This window comes from Lepidochelys kempii, chromosome 1 (genome assembly GCF_965140265.1).
Source record: "Lepidochelys kempii isolate rLepKem1 chromosome 1, rLepKem1.hap2, whole genome shotgun sequence".
NCBI lineage: Eukaryota > Metazoa > Chordata > Testudines > Cheloniidae > Lepidochelys > Lepidochelys kempii.
The window spans coordinates 280,227,265-280,251,011 of record NC_133256.1 but is presented as its reverse complement, the minus strand read 5'-3'; the positions used below and the strand labels follow the sequence as shown (position 1 = coordinate 280,251,011).

At 40.6% G+C, this 23,747-nt stretch overlaps 1 protein-coding gene across 4 annotated transcripts in view; it reads left to right on the top strand.

The window, feature by feature from the left end:
• The first annotated feature begins 2,726 nt into the window (after positions 1-2,726).
• Positions 2,727-23,747, top strand: part of NAV3 (neuron navigator 3) — a 415,305-nt gene continuing 394,284 nt past the window's right edge. For 2 of the 4 annotated variants that reach the window (XM_073327697.1, XM_073327695.1), the window contains exon 1: positions 2,729-3,193. In XM_073327697.1, the coding sequence (XP_073183798.1) occupies positions 2,951-3,193 (243 nt within the window). In that variant the 5' untranslated portion in view covers positions 2,729-2,950. Of the gene's footprint in view, positions 3,194-23,747 lie in introns of all 4 variants that reach the window. The other 2 variants (XM_073327696.1, XM_073327698.1) reach the window with 2 other exon arrangements.

The window sequence follows — 23,747 nt, the reverse complement described above, 5'->3', positions numbered from 1 at the left end:
GGTTCCTATTGCCCCTCCATCCCAGGTCTTGATTTTTCATACTTGCTGTAAAGTCACCCTATCAGCATGGGAGCACGCCCTCTAGAATGGTGGCCAAAGCATGAAGGCGCATACTAATGTTTAGCATATCTGGCATGTAAATACCTTGCAACGCCAGCTACAAAAGAATCATGCGGACACCTGTTCTCACTTTCAGGTGATATTGTAAATAAGAAGCTGGCAGCAGTATCTCCAGTAAATGTAAACAAACTTGTTTATCTTAACAATTGACTGAACAAAAAGTAGGATTGAGTGGACTTGTAGGCGCTAAAGTTTTACATTGTTTTGTTTTTGAGTGCAGTTAGGTAACAAAAAATTCTACATTTGTAAATTATACTTTCACAATAAAGAGATTGCACTACAGTACTTTTATAAGGTGAATTGAAAAATAACATTTCTTTTGTTTATCATTTTTACAGTGCAAATATTTGTAATCAAAGATAAGATAAAGTGATCACTGTACATTTTGTATTCTGTGTTGTAAAAGAAATCAATATATTTGAAAAAGTAGAAAAAAATCCAAAATATTTAATACATTTCAATTGGTATTCTATTGTTTAACAGTGCAATTAATTAATTTTTTTTGTTAATCGAGTGAGTTAACTGCAATTTAATTGACAACCCTGACAATTTTTAAATCCAGATTGAATTTTTTTAGGGTTGGAGAATCCACTATGACCCTTGGTAAATTGTTTCAATGGTTTAATTACTCTCACCGTTAAAAAATGTACACCACATTTCCAGTATGTTCTTTTCAACACAACTGTATCCGACCCTCATGTCGGATGCAAAGAAGGAAATTGTACTTGTGGTGTTTACCCTGTTAGCCACTTGCTGGCACTGTTGGTGGTGGTAGCACCCAAAAGGGGATAAATTGAGGGCACTGCCATGGGTTTGCCACTCTTCTGCGTCAGCCAGCTGAGCTTGGTTTGTTGGGTTGTACCCACTGCAAAATGTGCTCCCTCGGAGGACCCTTGGGTCACCTGGAATTCTCCCTCAGGTCTCCTGCTACAACCTAGGGAGGTGATGGCTATAAGAAGGAGATAGAGTTGACTTTTTTTGCCCTCTTTTATCATTCTGCTGTTGTGTAAATGAAGAAAAAAACTGAAAATATTTCTGTATAAATTAAGTGCAGTTGTATTCTGAAAAGTAAAGGAGTATTTGTGGCACCTTAGAGACTAACAAATTTATTTGAGCATAAGCTTTCGTGAGCTACAGCTCACTTTTGAAAAGTAACTCTCTAAAAGCAGTGTAAGGGTCCACATTTATTCTCTTTCAAAGTTGCTGAATTTAATTTTTTTAAAATGTCTTTTCTAACTGTCACCACGACAAATGTAACCTGAGATCTGAAAGTCAAACTGTCTTTTTTCTGACTTGAGTATCATTACTAGTAATAAATATTCTGCAGTTGGGACTTTGTTAATAATTCTGATTGCAGTGTTAGAGCCAGGATAGTATCTTGGTCATCCTCCCACAACAGTGTCCATTCTGGAGAGAGAAAGGGGAATGAATAAAAAGTACCAAAGACATATTTTTTTTTGTCCATAATGTCAACAAATATGACTCACAAGGAGTTTGAGTCAGATGGTACCATTTTTACTCCAATGCTTTTTTCAGCACACTTAGTCACACTTAAAAGGGGCTCACCTGCTATGGATGCTTGAGGGAATTTATGCTTGCTTGTTTTTTTATTCTGAATAATGTGCATAGAATTCCCCATACTTTGAGAGAGAATAGATGGTGCTTCCTGCCCAAGGAGTATTTTAATGGACAATGAATGAATTATGAATCTATGTCCATAATTGATTTCCATGCTAAGGTCTGTCTACACCTAGATTTGACCAGGGCATAAAGTAATATTGTATGTCCCTTCTTATCAACATGTATAGTCCACTGTGACTGATTTTGTAGCTTGTTCTGGCTGGCATTCCTAAGTGTCAAGGATTTGATATTGCCAGATAGAGTATTTTTACAAATAATGGACTGAGAGTACACTTTAGACATGGATTTTATGGAGATTTAAACATTTTAGTATGGGAAGTGTTAATTGAATAGATGATGTAAGCAAAAAAAATGAAATATTATGTTTACTAAATCTTGTAACAAGGCTTGTGATGTTCCTATATCCTGCCCTTTGTTTTTGTATGGATTTTTCACAGCAGAGGCAGACGTTACCCATGCTATGATTCAGCGTCTGTCGCTAGCCACGCTCTTGCACGATTTTAACCTGATTTCACGGGATGAACAGGGAATGAAACAACGTAGCTCATGGCTGTCAGCGATGAAAAATAGGCAGGAATCAGACAAACAACTTCATCTCAGAGATTGTTTCCGGGCTAAAAACTCTCCCAACAGCTGTTTGCTTTGGCTGCCACTCAGGTTCAATTTTTTTTTCAAGTTTTTGGGTTTTTTTTTAAGATGTGGGCTGGTTATTTATGTAGTCAGGAAGAGGTCTGTGTTTCCAGTGTTGTGGTCTCAGTGCTGTTTTGACAGTTGGAGTACAAGGAGATTTCTTCTTTTTCTGCGCCCCTCCTCCCCTCCCCCCCCATCCGTTCACTTAATGCACAGAATGGGAATGCTGTAGAGAGAAGAAAAAACAAATTTATGAGGTTTTTAATCCCAGACAGGCAGCTTTGTGTCAGTTACCTTCAAGAAAAGTTCACGCCCCAAAGGAGTGTTTAGTCTTACACAGCCACTGACTAAGCAGTGTGTGTGTGTATGTGTGTGTGAGGGAGAGAGAGACACAGACAGAGATGAAGGAAAGTTTTTTGCCGCCTCTTGAAAGTTGTAGTATTGTTTTAAAGATGACTTTTGTTTAAAGTATTTGTTCTGGAATTACTGAAACTGGAGTCAAGCAGACTGAGGTCAGAAGCATTTTCTTTGGCAGAAAGAAGATACTTTTATAGAAGCCATGCCTGTACTTGGGGTTGCCTCAAAGCTAAGACAACCAGCTGTAGGGTCAAAGCCTGTTCATACTGCCCTTCCGATACCAAATCTTGGCACGACTGGGTCACAGCAGTATTCATCGAAGTCTTTGGAGCTTACTGGGGCAGAGAGCTCAATGCTTTCTTGTCAGCTTACGTTAAAGTCAACCTGTGATTTTGGAGAGAAGAAAACACTTCAAGGAAAAACCAAGGAGACAGAGGATAGTAAGGTTAGTTCTGAACTTTACCTGCATATTGAACTCTTAAAATGTTGGTTTACTTATGCAAAGTCTGATATCTGTCTTTAGCAAATAGCATGGTGGATGTGGAGTGCATGTGTAAAATAGGAACTAGTTTATGTAAATAACTTTCTATAGCCAATATACTAACACATATTGTAACTGTGTTTAGCTCATTGTTGGAGTTTGAATGTTTTTTTTAAATGTACATTTTATGATATCTAATGGAGTGATCCTTCATGACAAGCTTCTGGTGAGGGTGAGTCATATTGCACAGTGATAAAAATCATGCTGAGACCCAGATAAGTAGAACTATCACATGACAGGGCTTAAGAAAATATTGAAACTTGGCAGCTTCATGTTATATTGCAATGTTAAAAAGGGCTCCCACACCCACACTTACTCCCCAAGGGAGATGCCTTTAAAATAAAAACAGTCCATTGATTGTTCTGTCCAACTTTCAAAAGATCTGGCTAGACTTGCTGCAGAAACTTTGATCCAGAAAAACAGTTCCTTAATGAAAAGTTACCTGTCTTATTCACTTCTTTAAAATAGCCTTATCTTGTCTGCTCCCCTTCCAGAGATCTTTAACCTGCTCTGATTTCATTGTGATGTAAAGCAAAATGAAACATGTTCATCTGGGGGCAGATGCCATGATTTTAAGACTTTTAAGATGTTTGTCTTTAGTCATTCCTAATCTCATTGCAGTAGTTTAAAATATATTCTGTTTTGGGGACAGCAATACCATTAAATCTGTTCTTGTCAGTAGTGTACAGTTTTGTGGATCCTTCATCCACCACAGGGGTGGCCAGCCTGTGGCTCCGGAGCCGCATGTGGCTCTTCAGAAGTCAATATGTGGCTCCTTGGATAGGCACCGACTCCAGGGACTAGAGCTACAGGCGCCAACTTTCCAATGTGCCGGGGGGTGCTCGCTGCTCAACCCCTGGCTCTGCCACAGGCCCTGCCCCCCCTACACCCCTATCCACCCCCTCCTCTGAGCCTGCTGTGCCCTCTTTCTCCCCCCCCGAGCCTCCTGCACACTACGAAACAGCTGATCGGGAGGTGTGGGGAGGGAGGGGGACGTACTGATCGGCAGGGCTGCTGATGGGTGGGAGGTGCTTGGAACCGGGGGGGTAGGGGGGTGGATGGAGCTGATGGAGGGCTGCTGACATATTACTATGGCTCTTTGGCAATGTACATGGGTAAATTCTGGCTCCTTAGGCTCAGATTGGCCACCCCTGACCTACCATGTTCCAGGGATTAACATGTAATGTAAATGTAATGTAGCAGTGTTTGCATGCTTACTTTCCCCCTCTTTATCAGTACCGCTGATTCTTGAACACTGATTATCTCACTGTTGTTAAACCGATTTCTATAATGGCTTCGTTTTTATTTTAAGGAAACTTGCAGATCATCTTAGCTATTACAGTGGTAGCAGACACACAGTGTATGTACTTTGTCTTAGTTTGAGAGTGCTGTGCCTTGAGAAGTCCTAATTTCCCAGGTTTTGTGTCTAAAGCAAAGGACTGGGAATCTGAAGATTTCAATTCTGTTCCCAGCTCTGCCACTGACTTCCTGTGGGATCTTGCGCATGTCCCTAATTTCTCTGTGCTTTCAGTTTCTAACTGTCATAGGGTTCTCTGAAGCACCCAGCATTGCCTCTCACACAAGAGGGTAGTTGCTTTATAGAAAAGCTCTATAGAAATTCAGAGAATTATTATTCCCACCTGTTCGGGAACAGAAACAGCTTCATTTTTCATCGCATGATTGCAATGTGAAGATTACAATTAGTAAAGCCTTTTGACACACTAAAATGGTGTTAATCTGATATGCTTTAAAATGTATAGCTTCCTGCTTAGTAGTTTTAGATAAACTGAGGAACGGTAAAGAATGTTTTCTTTAATGATGTGCTTTCATGGGTTTCCATGGGGGTAGTGTATCAGTTCTGCAGGTTATTTTCAGAAAATAGCATGCAAATTTAAAATAGCCACTTAGTAGTTCTAGTTAATGTCAACAAATGTTTTGGAAGGGATATAAAACCTCATGCTTCTGGGTTTAAACCAATCACTGAGGGGTTAGGATGAGAGCCTCATAGAGGCAGATTATCTCACGTCTGCCTGCTATGGGGTCCTTGCCTCTCCCTCTGAAGCATCTGGTGCTGAGCACTATTCGAGCCATGCTAGACTAGATGGACGATGGGGTCTGATCCAGTATGACAATTCTTATGTTTCTAGGGCCAAATTTTCAAAAGAGCTCAGCACAAATAGTTCCCTGAGTTCTCAGTGAGAGCTGCTTGGTGTTGAGCCTTTTGAACATCTGGCCCTTAAAGGCTAAGGCCAATAGGGTTACACTGAGTCTGAAGTTAGGTTCCAAAATCCTTAATTGGGCCCCTAAATAAAACTAGCCGGATGCGCCAAAGTGCTGAGCACTCAAATTTCTCACTGACTTCTGCAGTTTTTTTTATAGTGTCCACTGAGTGCCTGAAGCTCCTGCTGAAATCAGGGGACACTAGAGAGAAAAGCTGTTGAAGTCAGTGGGAAATGTGAGTGATCAGCACAATTGAAAATCAGACCAGTTTCATTTAGGTGCCTTAATAAGGATTTTCAGAATGTAACATTACACACCCCAGTTTGAAAATTTGGCCCACATTTGTTTTATTCTATACCTTCTGGTATATTTGTAAGCTTTCTAGTTTTCTGTTTAAACTTATAAACACCAATAAAATAATCCCAATACTCCTCTCCCCCCACCCAAAAAAAAAAAAGCAGAAAAAGAAAACATTGCTTATTCATTGAGCACTGGAAAAACACCAGAAATGGTTAACTGTAGCTAAGGCTTCTCTACAAGGAGCAGTAATACAGACTATAGGGGTGTGATTTCTAAAGCCCACTCGCATGTTGTGCATTAATTGGTCCATGTAGACCCTGCTGGTTTGCACTAAAGGTTACCTAGTGTGCTTTAACATAGTGCTTCTTGAAACAGTGCTATGTTAAAGCACACTGGGGAAAATTACAGAGAGATTGCTCATTATAATATATACTACTATAGTGAGTAATGTATACAATATACGTCACTCCTAACAGTATATACAAAGAGAGAACCCTGAAAACCCATGACTTTTGGACATCTATATTAAACTCAAAAATTGCTAAAAAATATAAACCCTGAAAAAATGAAATTAATAAACCCTGAAAACAGAAGTCCTATATATTTCCCATTCACATTTTAAATCAGTTCTGGGAGGTCATTTTATCAAAATATTTTGGGGCACAGGTAGATGGTGGTGGTTAGTAAAACTACCTTTAGGTTCTCATTGCTAATAAACACCAACATTCCAGCCTTAAAATTATTGAATGCTGTTTTCTCACATCACTTTTGTGGGAGATCCACTCCTCCCTGCCTCCCACTCTTCCCTTGGCTACCCTCAGTCACATTAGCTAAAATGTGCAGCTAAGCACATGTTTTCAGTGAGTTATTAGGGTTAATGTCCCTTCAGGTTTGCTCTGGGCAGATGTAAATTCCACATTACTGATGGCACTGTCCCAAAGTTGACCACTTTCGAGTGCTGTTCTCAATAGTACTTGGGTTGATTTTCTTGGTTAGCAAACATATTAATCAAACATATGATATTCCTACATGGCTCTGTGGTATACAGTGCTGTACTTTAAGAATGTTTCCATTATAACAGTGATCAGATAAAAGGTCTTTTACTTAGTGTAATGAATACCCAGTCAAAGTTTCCAAATGAGAGGGAGATCTGCTTATACAGTATACAGTTGGTGTGCTTACAGTATATAATTGGATATGTGGTAACTGATTTTTGAGGGGAAAAAATGTTGAATGTATATCTGTAAAAGACAATGGAATATATGAATTAATCATCTGGTTAACATTTGTCCTTGGCTGCTGTATTCTAGGTTCAACATTGCTTTTTAGGGCATTACAAATGCAACACTGGTGATCACTAACCTCTCTTGTCATGTCTGGAAGACACTCAGATTGACATATATAATCCCCATTGTATATTCAGTCGCTATAAGTGCTAAGATTTCCAAGATAAATCTGGATTTACACATGTCAACACAGTAGGTCACTCTGCCATCCAGCTGTTTCCTCCATGACCTTCATGTATACTGCACCCGATTGTTAGAGACTTTTGACACTGCTGTTGGCTTTCTCACATTATTACATTGCCAGGGCTGGCTATAAATACTGCTGCAGAAATTAATTCAGTGCTCCCCGTATGCTCCACTTTCCTCACTTGGTTCTGCTGTCCTTGCACATGTTGGACTGTTTTGTGGACATGATATAGTTTGATGCTTCCAGCTATAGTAAGGTCAGTCTGCACAAGAAAGAGTATTTCCCTCTTTTTTTAAAGAAAAGTATTGGATGGAAAAAGTGTTTGAAGATATGCTGTTTTGTTTTTGGTTGGGTGGGGAAATAATTAAACCTAGGAAACTCTTTGCAACAAGTAGTTTATTCATTTGTTCATTATTTGAAACTGTTTGGCACATAGTTTATGCAGACATGTTTCAGGTCCGAGACTGCTCCTGAATTATTACATGTGACTTGCATCAGTTATGCTCGTAATGCCATATGTTTGTTCTGTATGATTAGTCACCTAAATCACGTGTTATACCGGCTTCCTGACTGGCTGACTCCCAAGCTATTTTAGGAGCTTTTAGGTTGATCATGTGAACACTTATGGTGTGAATACTCACACCAAATATTTGTACAAATGTATTCACAACACACTTTCCCTGGAAATCTTACAGTTTATACCTATGTATGTGCCTAGAAAGGGAATGCAGTTGTTGGAGTGAATTTAGAAGGTGAAGTCCTGGCCACACTGAAAGTCAGTGGAGGAAATGATTTAACCCATGGTTTTCATTAAAACCAATGTCCGTAAATACCTTTTTTATATTATTTGTCCAACTTTGAATATTAGTAGTTCATGTTCCAGTGATACCATTTTCACGTTGCTTGCTGAAGACCATGAGATCAAAATAATCTATATTGCACTGGAATAGTTTGTAATACTGTCTCTTATCGTAGAGAGCACCACCAATCCATAACAGCACTGAAAAGAATGTGTCGAGTGAGACGGTAGATAGGTAAATTAAGCAGAGGCCAGACAGTAAAGAAATGTGGGCAGAATTTCTTTATTCAAAGCTTACATTTTACAAAAACTACTTTTCAGATTCACCAAAATTATACTTCTCTGCACCATGCTGGCCACCTACATACCAGAGGTGATTCAATCCAAAAGAGGGCAGGTGGTATGGCTAATGTCCTCCCCCTTAGGTGTTTTTGTGTGGATGCACAAACACTCATGTGAGGCCCGCACTAGCAGATAATGCTGATGGAATGCTTTGACTCAGCACATCCCTGAGCCACGTCCTCTTCTAGCCAGTGTTTTACCACTTTTTGACCTCTATAGTAGTCTGTGTTCTGCTCCCCTGACCTTACCCCTGTGTCAAAACTTTCTGTTTCAGGGGCTCTACACCTTGGCTTATGCTGGCAGAAACTGGCAACATCTCAAGTTGACTCTACCTCATTCATTTTTGGTACCTCTCCTAGAGTTTGCGACTTGATTGATAAAATTTTATCCTTCAGTCCTGAGTTAATTTATTCTTGTTGTCCTATAAGTCTCTCTCATATTAGTATGTCATTGCTCCTCCTGTTCAGAAACAGTTGATTGCTTCTAAACCAGTTCTGACCATTCTAAAGTTGGTCCAATTCCTGCAAACCTAAAACCTCCCTACGTATAGCAACCTTCAGACCTATATTGAGATTCCTGTAACATAGTATTTACTGACCTTTTAAGAGAGGTTATAGGCTAAGAGTTTCCCAGCCCCTTTTCAGTATTGAACAAAATAATTCTTTGTCACTGTCAAAGGAACTCTGAGAATTGTAGAATACTGCAAGGCTTACTGAGAAGAAATGCCAGAAAATATATCAGCCTTCCCTGACTGAGTGGGGCTCTCTAACAGGTGAAATGGGGAATCATTCAGCCCAGGGCTGTGTGTGGAAAAGATCTGTAAAGAGGCAGTATAGAGAAGAAGAGGTAATTTAGTCTTGGACAGGGATCCCAGCTCACAGAGGAGAATGCAGCATTAGGTACCAGGGAAGTTCAGGAGGATGCAGTTAAATATTGAACTGAACTGAAATGAAATATTTCAATTCAGTTCCACAAACTGAAACAAAATTTTGATTCAGGAATCTCAAAACTTTGTTTCAATCTAAAATTTCCAAATCAAAAGTTTTAGGTTTTTTTAATGAAAAGTTGAAATTTTCTATCGGGGAGAAAAATCACTTCCTGACCAGCACTATGAGTATTAACCCCTGTGTCAACAAAGGCAAAGGCTGTAACCCAGGGAGGGACAAAGATGTGTTTTGTATTTGGAGTTTAATATTTGTCAGTGGGTACAAGCTCCAGAAATCAAATTGAGGCATGGTCAACCTCTATGACAGAAAGGTAAGAATCCATTACTTTTCCTAGTCTGGTCATGAATAGAAAGCCAGTAATATCTGACCAAATGACTCTTGAGGCCTAATTTAACTTACATCATAGAACCATACCTAAATCCTGGTTTGTGGTCTTCCAATGTACTTTAGCCTACTATTCCACTGTGATGTTGGAACCAACATGAAAGGCAGCTGCTCTTTTTTTCTGATATAGTAAGTCCCGCCTCTCCCCAGACACCAGACTTGAGGCAAAATTCTGCTCCGCCTATTAATATCAAAAAGTTCCGTGAATGTAGGAAGAAGGGAATATCTTTTCCCATAATTCACATTCGGCTTTCTCTTTCCTCTCTCTCTCTCAAAGCCATTTCCCCACTTACTCTCCTTTTATCAGTGAAGCATGATCTGGATGGCTAAGAGTCTCTTTTTTTTTTTTCTTTTTTTTTTCTTTTAACCTGGTCTTGCAGAGTAGGGAATACTGTGACAGCTCTGTTAGCATGCTTACTAACCCTACCTGATTTCACCCACAGATACTTAGTCAAGTTGTTACTTCAGTGCTGAATTCCATCTCCTCCTTGGTTTGGCTACTTCCTGCTGACAGTAAGTTTCATCCACCATGGCTGAGGATATGGAGCTGGGTCATGGAGTTATACACTGTTGAAAGGTATAGGTAAAGGAGCTCCAAGAGATAAAGGCAAGGAACCAGTGAGGGCATGGGAAGAGAGGTGGAGAAAATGATCCGGAAGTTAAGATGCACAAACCTATGGAACCATAACAATATACAGTCCCAAAACAACTTTCCTCACCCAATTGGTGCCCCCTACCTGCTGCTGAATTCTTAAGTGGAGGAAGTGGCCTCCTCAACCACTGCATCTTCAGGGGAAAATGGCAGGCCCATTTTCTCTTCCTGCACCATTGGAGGATTTATCTGCCACTTTCTTGAGATAAGGTGACATAGGGGTTTTCTCCTCATTCTGTCCAGTTGAGGGGTGTGTCTGAGGGCTCTTTCCACTGTCCCCATGTTACTTTAGTGGTGATCTGTACCATCTGTCTCTCATCTCTCTGTCCCAATACACCTACCCCTGTGAATCATCTATCCCCATTTCTTGCAATCTCTTTCCCTACATCTGTTGGTATCCCCTTCCTCCATCCTTTGTCTCTGAGTCCTTTTCCTCACATATTGATCTCTTCTAAGAGAGCCCACACTATGTCCCTGGATTCCCTCTGATTCCATGTCTATTCTTCCCATGTTTTGGATGACTTGCATCCACTATCTCTGGGTCCTCTTCTCCCAAGTGCATCTCATCTTCAGTCCTGAGATAGTGACCCTGGGAGAGTAGGAATGGGCTCCCTTCTCTCTATCTTCCCAATCATGCCTCTGTCCTCACTCTCACATTAAGGGTGTCTAAGGATATGCTATTTGGTATGGAGTGGGAGGAGGAGGCAGCTGCGGTCTGTTCTTCTGGCTGCTTTCTCTATTGCTTAGTTAGCTTTCAGCAGAATGGCCAAGGAGAGAAAAAGGGCAGTGGAGGCAGCCAGGAACCTCCTGCCTGCTTCCCACAGTGGCCGCTAGTGATGGGAAGCCAACATTGTTTTTAAATTGCTGAATTAGCTGCCAAAAACTTCAGCCAGCACTGCAGACACCTGGGACTGCATGTGTTTAAAATGCAGGGCAGCCTGAGCCAAACTGGGACAGTTGGCAGGTATTCAGGATATCAATTATTTTAGTTTCTTGCCTTGTGCTCTGTATTCTTTCTCAAACAGATAGCATTCCTTGGTGGCATCTTTAATATGCTCTCCATATCGAGCACCATCAGCGTATACTATATTGTCATTGATTTAAGAGCATTCTACTGTATGTGCTTAGAAGCTGCTTTACTCTTAAACATTTCTCTCATCATCATCTTTACCAACCACATTTCAGTCTAATTGAGATAAATGTACAGTAATCCAGCTAGGTAATTCTCCAAACCTATATGCTTAGGAGTAAGATACATTTCCAAATACATGTGTGTGGTCAAAAGCTGCTCTTTCTGTGGTTTGGGTTTCATTTGTAATGGTGAATAAGGCTGGGAGGATACTTACCAGTCTGAGCTACAAGCCTCTGCCTGTTTAGTGTTTCTTGGTTTATTTAATTGTATTTTCATTTCTTAGCAAATGAGAAAACAGAATATAGATCAAGTGGGTTGTATTGTGAAAAATGGTACTAAACTTCAACAGAAAACAGTTATATATTTGTTTTACATTTGTGCCGAGAGGCCCCAATAAAGATTAGGCCTCATTGTGATAGGTGCTGCGCATATCCTTAGTTAAAGACAATCCCTGCTCCAAAGACCTTACAACATAAATAGATAAGACAGACAAACGGTGGGAGACAGGAAAACATATTATCCCCAATTTATAGATGAGGAGATCAAGGCAGAAAGAGACTCAGTAATTTGCCTTCAGTCACACTGGGATTTTGTGGAAGAACCAGGAATTAAACCCAGATATCCTGAGTTCCAGTTCACCACCATAACCACAAGACCATCCTTCATCTTCCGTAAAAAGAAAAATCAATTTTGAATTAAATGTCCCTGTAGTGGGGTATTTTTCCTCTTTAGTTTTCATGGAATGTTCTTACTCCTCATTCCAGACGAAGTCCATGATAGTTGAAGGTGCTGAGCGTTGCTCAGGATGAGCCTCGGAGTTAATATACGATTTAAGTTTTTCTGTAGGAGCAAGTAGACACTCTATTTTGGTTTTGATTTACCTGATTAACATACATTGTGCCATATGCCTTTAGGAATACAGGATGTCTTGTGTTCCTTATAGTGTAGGGAAAGTATGCTCCAAAATCATATGTTTATTGCTAGGCTCACCACTTATTAAAATGTGATGTGGGAAGAATAAATAGTCACAGAATAAAAGCAGGCCTCTTTCAGGAAAGGTTTTAATTTTTGATCATGATTCCAGCCCATGAATATTCTCCAGTTTCTTTTTGGCAGAAATGCTTGTACTTGATAGACAATAATGGCATCAATTACAAATGTGAATTGCTTGTTTTCTTAAAGCAAGAGTTAATTTCTGGTCTAAGTTCGCTGTCTGCTTTTTCTAATTTAGTAAGATCTTGAGTTAATTTTGTAGTTTTTCCTTATACTTCCAAATAGTGCACATGGAGAGTAGTTAATTTTAATGCAGCTCTCTGTTTCACTTTGACCTGATTCACAGGATGAAGTTTGGAGACAGCCCATGATTTAACAATAGCCTTTTGACAGCAAGGGTGTTTGGGAATTAAACTGGACGGGGGGGGGAACATCTATCTACTCTCAAATTTATTAGTGGAAGAGTTTGTACAAATCTTCAGTTGCCCATGATGTTTTTAATGTCACCACCCTTTCTTTTTTTGTTTTTATTGGAAGGAGAAAATTGGCTGAAAGATAGCATAACTTATTTAAAATTCAGTAAAGGAATGCACAGTGTTTTGTCTGGTAAATGCAAGTAGATAATTCCCTTGTGTAAAGTGTGCAGCTTTCTGATGGCTCTTATGTATGCACTGTGTAAACTAAGTTGAGAGGACTTGGAAAATAAGCAAATCAAATCAAAGGGAAGCATAATCCTAAAGTGGCTAGGGCAGGATCGGCGTATATCTGGGTATATAAACTGAGAAGGTGCCAGCCACTAAACATGTCTGCAACTCCTTCTGAGTAAAACATGAGCAAAGATAGCCAAGTTCTATATTAGGATTGTGCTAACCCACTTTCAGTGTGATATTTGTTCTGTCTTATCTGTCTAGCCGTTTTTACTTATGAGACTCTTCTCTGCTGCTTTGCCACCCTGTGAGCCTATCACTATGGAATACGTTCTCATTCAGAATATCTGCTTTTCACCATGTGGTCAAAATAATTATTCAGGTGACAATGTCCAATTAACACAGCTGCCATTCATTTGAAAATCCAGAGCCAACGGAGATGTTGGGGTGTCTCTTGCATTTCCCTTTTCAATGTATTGTTCTGCAAACCTTGACTCTAAATGTCTAACACCTGGCTTTGCATCTTGATAGTACTGTGCTAGACTCCAAAGGATTTGGCTGTGGATGCTTCCTGTTGTGCATCAGGATTTGATTTACAGGACATCTGTAAAACCACCAAAGCTGAGTAATCAGAATAGTCATGCGCAGAAAGATGACTCCCTAGTGAGTGTTGGAAAACAGTAGAACACTTTAATTAAGCAGGAAAAGGCTGCATGGCTTATACATGATTTAGGATGAGTAAGACTTAAGTCAAGGTGCAGGACTTTTACTCATCACTAACTACAACAATGGAATTTCCTGGCAACACATCTATGCAGTAAACAGAGCTTCATTTTTTGTAAACTGTCTCTGAAACAGAAAGGAAGAGAACCAAAGGGACTGTGTAATTTATAAATAGCAATGGTTATGTTAAAGGAAACCTGTAGTGAACAAATACAATGGTTTAGAGAGCTAAATAAATAGTTATAAACAGGAATATATATTGAAAAGAAATGTGCAAAACTGTTTTAGAAATATCTGTCACTGTTTCAGTGTCTCCAGTCACTGAATGGAACTGCTGCCTTGCTCAGTGCTGGCCAGCACTCGCAGTCAGAGACCCATTGTGCTGGAAAAGAGAGAACTGAAGGAATATTAGGGAGCAGTAGAAATCTGGAAGCTTCAATGCTGTGTGTTCTATTTATTTTAAAAAATAATTGTTTACATCCTGGTTCACAGGGACATGGCGTGGTCCAGTGAATAGGGCACCGCCTGGGAGCCAAGACACCTATCTTCTCTTCTAGGCTCTGCCAGTGACTTACTGTGTAAATTACTTCACTTTCCTGTGCCTCAGTTTCTTCATGTGAAAATTGGGAATCATGTTACTTGTCTGTATTTGCAGGGGAAAAGGACTCTTCAAGGGCTAAATACCATTATCATTGATGATTGTTTTAATAGTAATTAAACCAGATCACTTACTTTTGAAAATAGTTATTGAATTTACCGTAAAACAACTTTGAAGGGCCCTTTGATTTTAAATGGTGAAGCAGATTGTTTCAGATCTATTTCATGTCGTCAGACTCAAATTGGCAATTTTCTATTGGTTTTTAATTGTTTTTTATTTCACTTAAATCACTTTAATAACCTGCTTATTGGTTTATCCTTGTTTGTAATTAGGCAAACTGATGAGAAAATGTACATAATAATGCCATTTTCCTGCAAAAAATATTATTCTGATTTAGTGACAAAAGTGGTGGGGCTTCAGCACAGTGGTTGCTTCCCATCAGTTGTGTGTGCTAGAATCCCATCAGTGCAGTATTTTACAAGCTTGATTTTAGATTTGCACAGTATTATAGCTAGTTTTTGAAGAGGTGTAGATGAGACCTTCCCTGGGGACTTAATCTTGATGTGGTGGGAAGGCTTGTGTATTCCAATAACCCTGAGAGCTGGTAGGATGTTTAACTCCTGGTAAGGCCAATCAGCACGGACAGGTCAAAGGGTAGGGACCAGACAAAAAGCAGTCCACCTGGTAACTGGCTGATTGCAGACGCTGAGTGGGATTCAAGTAACTTGAAAAACCTCATGAAGGACCAGTGGTTTCAGGTGGTTGAGCACCCCGGGAGAGTAGTGGGACCTCCCAGTGGAGGAAATGTTATCCAAAGGCAGAAGGGTTAAATCACAGATTTAACCAGTGGCAGCCACAAAGTGGAGGGAAAGCAATGGAAAATCACCTCCTCTTCTTTTTCCTACAAGAACTTCCATGGCAGAACAAGAGAAAATAGATAATTCATGTGTGGTGCTGGATGGTGAGACCCTCAAGTCAGAGAGCCTGACAAAGTAAACGGGGGAGGAGGTTCTGGCCATTAAGAGTACCATTTTCAGTTATGATGGTGCTGTACCCAGTCCTGCTGGAAGTACAGCACTTGATGCTTGCACCAAGGTAAAGAGTGACCTGAACTTTCTTCTCCAAATTATCAGAATTGGAGCATAAAATGTGAGGAGTATGTATGAAGGGAAGCTTGACACTGTGACCATATGAAATAGATAATGTGGAATTCCAGAGCTATGCTGGAATGGTAGGGGCCCTTTCATGAGGATGAATAGATACGCAGTGAACTATTCAGGATCTGAGAAAATGGGATCACATTTATCTTATCCTAGGAGACATCCAAGTGTCGTCTTGGATATGACCCAATCAATGATAGAATCAGTACAATTCACTTATGACCTAAACCACGCAACATGTCAACCATACAGATATATGATTCTACAACAGCTGCTGAAGCCACTCCAATTAATGAGTTCTATGAGCAGCTTGAAGAGACACTTGTTAAATCACCAAGAAAAGATATCTCCCTTGTAATTTGGGACCTGACTGCAAAAGTTGAAAGCATATGGCCTCATAAAGAAGTAATAGGAAATAATGATATAGCAATGCTGGAGATTGAACAGCCAATGGATAAAGACTTTCCCAAGTGCAGACTGCAGGTCAGATTATCAACCACTAGCCTCAAACATAAAATTAAAACTTAAAAGATAAGATATTCGGCAGGACCACTGCACTTGAATCTGATCAGAATCAACTAAAACTACATGACTTCTGTCCAGAATAGGTTTGAGGCATTGTCACTGGTGAAAGAGGAGAACAACTTGAATGAACTATCAAGTTTGAAGCCGCCAAAGTACACATTCCAAAAAGTCAGCATAGTACCACACCATGGCCGACTGAGAAGGTGTTTGAGCTGGCGGAACAATGAAATAGTGTGGAGGAAAAAGGGCTGAAGAATGTGGAAGAAAATACAAGGTACTGAACACAGAGATCCAAAGGTTTTAGGGTAGCAGCCATGTTAGTCTGTATTCGCAAAAAGAAAAGGAGTACTTGTGGCACCTTAGAGACTAACCAATTTATTTGAGCATGAGCTTTCGATGAAGTGAGCTGCATGCGCAAATAAATTGGTTAGTCTCTAAGGTGCCACAAGTCCTCCTTTTCTTTTTGAGAGATACAAAGGTGGATTAGACGAGATAAAAGTGAACACATACAGGAAAAATATGCAGAACTTGAGAACCACAAAGAGTAATAATGCAAAATGCCTGTTCAGAGTGGTTAGACTTCTTACCAAAAAGTTTTACCCATAATCTAACACAATAAAAGAACATGATGGGAGAATCCTCACTGAACGTGATGATATCAAACACCAGTGGAAAGGTCACTCTGCCAATCTGTATGCCTCATTAGAGCCATTCACAGGATGACAGAAAGGAGAGTGCAGAGATGAACCATCAATCCTGTAAGTGGAAATGTTGTGTGCTATTATGAAAACTATGCTTAGGGAAAGCACAAGGAGTAGATAATGTACCAGCAGAACAACTATTAGGGGTTTTTGATTTCAAAAGGGCTGACTTTCAAAAATTAAGGAAATTAGTTAGGGAAGTGGATTGGACTGAAGAATTTATGGGTTTAAAGGTAGAGGAGGCCTGGGATTATTTTAAATTAAAGCTGCAGAAGCTATCGGAAGCCTGCATCCCAAGAAAGGGGAAAAAATTCATAGGCAGGAGTTGTAGACCAAGCTGGATGAGCAAGCATCTTAGAGAGGTAATTAAGAAAAAGCAGAAAGCATATAGGGAGTGGAAGAAGGGAGGGATCAGTAAGGAAAGCTACCTTATTGAGGTCAGAATATGTAGGGATAAAGTGAGACAGGCTAAAAGTCAAGTAGAGTTGGACCTTGCAAAGGGAATTAAAACCAATAGTAAAAGGTTCTATAGTCATATAAATAGGAAAAAAACAAAGAAAGAAGAAGTGGGACCGCTAAAAACTGAGGATGGAGTGGAGGTCAAGGATAATCTAGGCATGGCCCAATATCTAAACAAATACTTTGCCTCAGTCTTTAATAAGACTAAAGAGGATCTTAGGGATAATGGTAGCATGATAAATGGGAATGAGGATATGGAGGTAGACATCACCATATCTGAGGTAGAAGCGAAACTCAAACAGCTTAATGGGGCTAAATCGGGGGGCCCAGATAATCTTCATCCAAGAATATTAAAAGAATTGGCACAAGAAATTGCAAGCCCATTAGCAAGAATTTTTAATGAATCTGTAAATTCAGGGGTTGTACCATATGCTTGGAGAATTGCTAACATAGTTCCTATTTTTAAGAAAGGGAAAAAAAGTGATCCAAGTAATTATAGGCCTGTTAGTTTGACATCTGTAGTATGCAAGGTCTTGGAAAAAATTTTGAAGGAGAAGGTAGTTAAGGACATTGAAGTCAATGGTAAATGGGACAAAATACAACATGGTTTTACAAAAGGTAGATCGTGCCAAACCAACCTGATTTCCTTCTTTGAGAGAGTAACAGATTTTTTAGATAAAGGAAACGCAGTGGATCTAATTTATTTAGATTTTAGTAAGGCGTTTGATACTGTGCCACATGGGGAATTATTAGTTAAATTGGATAAGATGGGCATCAATAGGAAAATTGAAAGGTGGATAGGGAATTGGTTAAAGGGGAGACTACAACGGGTCCTACTGAAAGGTGAACTGTCAAGTTGGAGGGAGGTTACCAGTGGAGTTCCTCAAGGATCAGTTTTGGGACCAATCTTATTTAATCTTTTTATTACTGACCTGGGCACAAAAAGTGGGAGTGTGCTAATAAAGTTTGCAGATGATACAAAGCTGGGAGGTATTGCTAATTTAGAGAAGGACAGGGATACCCTACAGGAGGATCTGGATGACCTTGTAAACTGGAGTAATAGGAATAGGATGAAATTTAATAGTGAGAAGTGTAAGGTCATGCATTTAGGGATTAATAACAAGAATTTTAGTTATAAGCTAGGGACGCATCAACTAGAAGTAACGGAGGAGGAAAAGGACCTTGGAGTATTGGTTGATCATAGGTTGACTATGAGCTGCCAATGTGATATGGCTGTGAAAAAAGCTAATGTCGTCTTGGGATGCATCAGGAGAGGTATTTCCAGTAGGGATAAGGAGGTTTTAGTACCGTTATATAAGGCACTGGTGAGACCTCACCTGGAATACTGTGTGCAGTTCTGGTCTCCCATGTTTAAGAAGGATGAATTCAAACTGGAACAGGTACAGAGAAGGGCTACTAGGATGATCCGAGGAATGGAAAACTTGTCTTATGAAAGGAGACTCAGGGAGCTTGGCTTGTTTAGCCTAACTAAAAGAAGGTTGAGGGGAGATATGATTGCTCTCTATAAATATATCAGAGGGATAAATACCAGAGAGGGAGAGGAATTATTTAAACTCAATACCAATGTGGACACAAGAACAAATGGATATAAACTGGCCACTAGGAAATTTAGATTAGAAATTAGACGAAGGTTTCTAACCATCAGAGGAGTGAAGTTTTGGAATAGCCTTCCGAGGGAAGTAGTGGGGGCAAAAGATCTATCTTGCTTTAAGATTAAACTCGATAAGTTTATGGAGGAGATGGTATGATGGGATAACATGGTTTTGGTAATTAAATATTCATGGTAAATAGGCCCAATGGCCTGTGATGGGTTTTTAGATGGGGTAAGATCCAAGTTACCCGGGAAAGAATTTTCTGTAGTATCTGGCTGATGAATCTTGCCCATATGCTCAGGGTTTAGCTGATCGCCATATTTGGGGTCGGGAAGGAATTTTCCTCCAGGGCAGATTGGAAGGCCCTGGAGGTTTTTCGCCTTCCTTTGTAGCATGGGGCACGGGTCACTTGCTGGAGGATTCTCTGCTCCTTGAGGTCTTCAAACTACAATTTGAGGACTTCAATAGCACAGATATAGGTGTGAGGTCTTTTTTAGGAGTGGTGGGTGAAATTCTGTGGCCTGCATTGTGCAGGAGGTCAGACTAGATGATCATAATGGTCCCTTCTGACCTAAATATCTATGAATCTATGAAACTAGGGGTGTCACCTACCACTTCACACTTAGACCCATGTGGGGTATCATCAAAAAACTACAACTCATACTCAATAGGGACCTCATCATGAAAGAAGTATTTCCTGAACCTCCATTTCTGGTCTTCAGAGAACCCCCCAAGCTCATCACAAGCAAGCTCCCCATAGACCAAGAGACACCAACTCAAAGTGGCACCAGACACTGCCAGAACAACAGATGCAAAACCTGCAGACATATCTCCACTGCTACAATGATGAACAGCCCCCACTACCCACCTTTCAGGATCCATGGATCCTACACATGACTACCCAACTTGTCGTATACCTCATCCCATGTACGAATAACTATGGGCTTGTCTACACTGGCACTTTTCAGTGCTGCAACTTTCTTGCTCAGGGGTGTGAACACCCTGAGCACTTCAAGTTTCAGTGCTGTAAAGCACCACTGTAGACAGTGCACCAGCAAGGTATAAGTACAGGAAAAGATGGGAGTTGCCTTACCAAGTGTGAGGTCTGACGTACACTTGGTAAGGCAACTCCCATCTTTTCATGTGTTTATACCTGCTCCTGTATTTTCCACTCCCTGCATCTGAAGTGGGTTCTAGCCCACGAAAGCTTATGGCTAAATAAATTGGTTAGACTCCTCATTGTTTCTATCTTGAATGGTCCCTTAGAATATGTGCTAACTACTTTATGCTAAACAATATGTTCCACCTTGTATTTAGCTGTGACACATACCTTTCCCAGACCTGAAGAAGAGCTCTGTGTGGCTCCAAAGCTTGTCTCTCACCAACAAAAGTTGGTCCGCCATCTCTCTCTAATATCCTGGGACTGACACAGCTACAAACTCACTGCATACAACTTTGGAGGAGTAGGACACACTAGCGTTAATGGAAAACTTGACTCTTTCTATCCAGAATATTATTAAAGATAATCCCATATAATTGGAGAGAGCTCATACAATCTCATTGTGAAATCCTGATATAAATTCAAACACTGGAGGATCAGAGGTGATCACATTTTCAGACTGCAGGAACAGAGAAGGTATCCTGCACTTACAATTAATTGTCTCAGCATAGATGACACTAAAGAGGGTGCTCTCACTATTAGACCCTCTTCTTCTTCGAGTTCTGCTCCTTGCCAAACTATGGGTGCTACGTGTGGATGCAATAGTTTCAAAACCCATTCCCACGGCAAGAACTGAGAACAGACTTGAAATTTGGTCCAAGGTGAGTATCTTTCTACTGATTGTGGATTATTCTTAAAAAAAAAAAAGATACTGGTTTTTCAGAAAGATGATTGGCTTCAGTTAGAGAAGCTACAATGTGCTGTAGATATGAGCATCTGTCTTGATAGAACTTCCACATTCGTACATCTATATCATGCATCATCTATGGCTAGTTTTTATATGGCAATTTTTTTTAAAGTAGTATTGTATACCCCGCAACAGGCACTCTCTGATGCAAAAATAAGAGAAAATCAGAGTTAGGGCTCTGAATGCCCCCTCCATATACTCAGAATGACTATAGCTGAGCTCTTAGAATAGTGGTATTACTCCTAGTTTTGATGCAACTTACTGTAGTGGTATAGGGATTGGGCACAAGAACATTATCTCAAATGTTCTTTCTTTGTCCAGCTATCCTGGAAGGACTGGATGTGGTGTTAGGCTGCCACTTTATTCTTAAATATCTAGAAGTACCCAGTAGATAAAATTGTACAGTGCAGGTAATTCCATATACATTTCCATGTAGTTGGGGGGGCTCCCCGCTTCCAATCCTGGTCCCATCCATCTCCCTGCTGGGACCCTGCCATCCCCCCTTGTATTACTGTCATAATAGTCATAGGAGGCCCCAACCCTCCTTTCTTCACTCCTTCAAGGGATTTCTTCTTCAAATGCTTTACCAATCAATTTTATCTGATCACTATCCATTCCATAGGAAGTGCCTGCATTGGCCTTCCGCCACAAGCTTACATAATGATTTGCAAAGTTACAGCCTAATTCTATTTCCCTACCACACCAGGTCCCTAACTTGATGTGGGGAAGGCAAAAACCGCACCTTGCCTCAGCCAATCTGGCGGTGAGGGAAAATTCCTTTTCAGCACCTCAAGAAAAGGGGTGTGACATTTTGTACCTTGGGGGAGCATATTGTAACCCCCATATTTTTCATTTTCATATAATTGTGATCCCACACATAAAGCATGCCTTGTAAGGTATCAGGGGAAAGGTTATGATCTGCTGAAAGTTATTTCTCTATCCATATATGTGTATCATTAATGCATATAAAGTTATGAGAATTGTGTTGTATGATGGTCACTAAAACATGCTGTAAATTGGGGAATCAGCCAAATATTAGCTCCCCAGAGACAACAGCAAGGAAAGTAACACCCAGGCGGGGTGTCAAATAGCCCATCAACATCCATTGTCCAGTAAGGGAGCTACAATGCAATGACTCACCTGCATGAGGCCCCACCAGGGGAATTGCTCAACCTTGCTTAAAGAGACTCAGCAGTGCACAGCAGACATGCCTGGACTTGTATTCTACAAGTACATGGACTGAGAGTATAAAACAGAGTGGACACATACTGGGCCTTTCTCCTGCCCCCACTTATGCTGCAACAAAGACACTGAGAAGAGGACAAGACTCTAACACAGGAGATTGGCCCAGGTTTAAGGAACAAGCCTGTATATTAAGGACTGCAATATCCAGTGGGGTGAGAAACTCCTTAATCTAGTTGCTGCCCGGTCTAATAGGGTTGAGAGTTTAGACTGCGTGCTAATATTTTATTTTGTTTTGGTAACCACTCTGACTTGTTATGCTTTGATTTATAATCACTTAATATACCTTTATAGTAAATAAATTTGTTTGTTTGTTCTACCTGAAGCAGTGCATTTGGTTTGAAGTGTGTCAGACTCCCCTTGGGAGAACAAGCCTGGTACATATCAATTTCTGTGGTAAATTGACCAACTGATACAAGCTTGCAGCGTCCAGTGGAAATAACTGGACACTGCAAGACCGAGGTGCCTAGGGTTGTGTCTGGGACCAGAGATATTGGCTAGTGTCATTAGCTTGCAAGTAGCTGGGAGCAGCTTACATGCCAGAGGCTGTGGGTGAACAGCCCAGGAGTGGGGGTTCTCACAGCAGAGCAGGGTAAGGCTGGCTCCCAGAGTCAAGGATTGGAGTGGCCTAGCAGATCACCAGCCCAGATAACACCAGAGGGGAACGTCACAGGGGGCAGCTAGTGTAATGTCCTCAGCAGATAATGATGAAACCTGGTATTTTAACCACTTCCATAGAAGGAAGGAAGGGTGGGTTATGCTAGCCTGGTCCAGGTTAAAGAGGGCTTATCCAGAACCACCCTGTATATAAATACCCGCCCCTCCCTTCTTGTGTGCTAGGGAGGGGTGGGGTCAGGGTCCATCCCCCCCACCCACCAACATGCTCCAGCCATACTGCTGCTTTCGTCTTTACCTGGAACAGGTAATCCTCTCGGGGGAGGGGCCTTAAAGTGGGCAATGACCCCTTTCCTAGGAGCCCGCTGGACAAGCCCCATCCCTGCATTTAAAGGGGGCAACTCACTGTTGCTGTCTAGCCAAAGAGCTTAAGGGGAGGACAGATTTCAAATTAACACAAAAGCTTAATATGAATGCAGTTCTGTGCACTTTAATTTCTCCTTAAAGCTTTTATTTTCTGGGTTGCTTCCTCGTCCTTCCATTTTTGAGTGCATCCTGCAGTTGCTGTAAAGATGTTCTGAGATGTGTTACAGTGTGCCAGGCATTGGCATGCCTCACCGTATCTCAGAGCAGGAAACATGGATTGAAATGGAGACAACTAAAAGCATTAATAATGCAAAACATTGATTCAGTACACTGCTACAGCTCCTCTGGAGCCACTATGATACAGTGAGGTAATAAGCACGGTTTTGACACTTCGGCTCCATTATGCTGAACTGTGTCTACTGGAAGCATTATAAAGATAATATGTCTCTAATACGCGGCGTATATTAAATATTTATGTAGGGCAAGGTTTGTTTTATTATATATGTAAGTGTTGGGGAGCGAAAGGGGCCAAACGTATCTAAATGCACTTTAAACATAAAAAAAATCTTTTTTATGAAGGTGGGAAGATTTAGAAAAGAGAAATTTTCTTTTAATATTTATGCTGGATCACCACCTGCAGAAAGTCCCTTCCTGGTATGG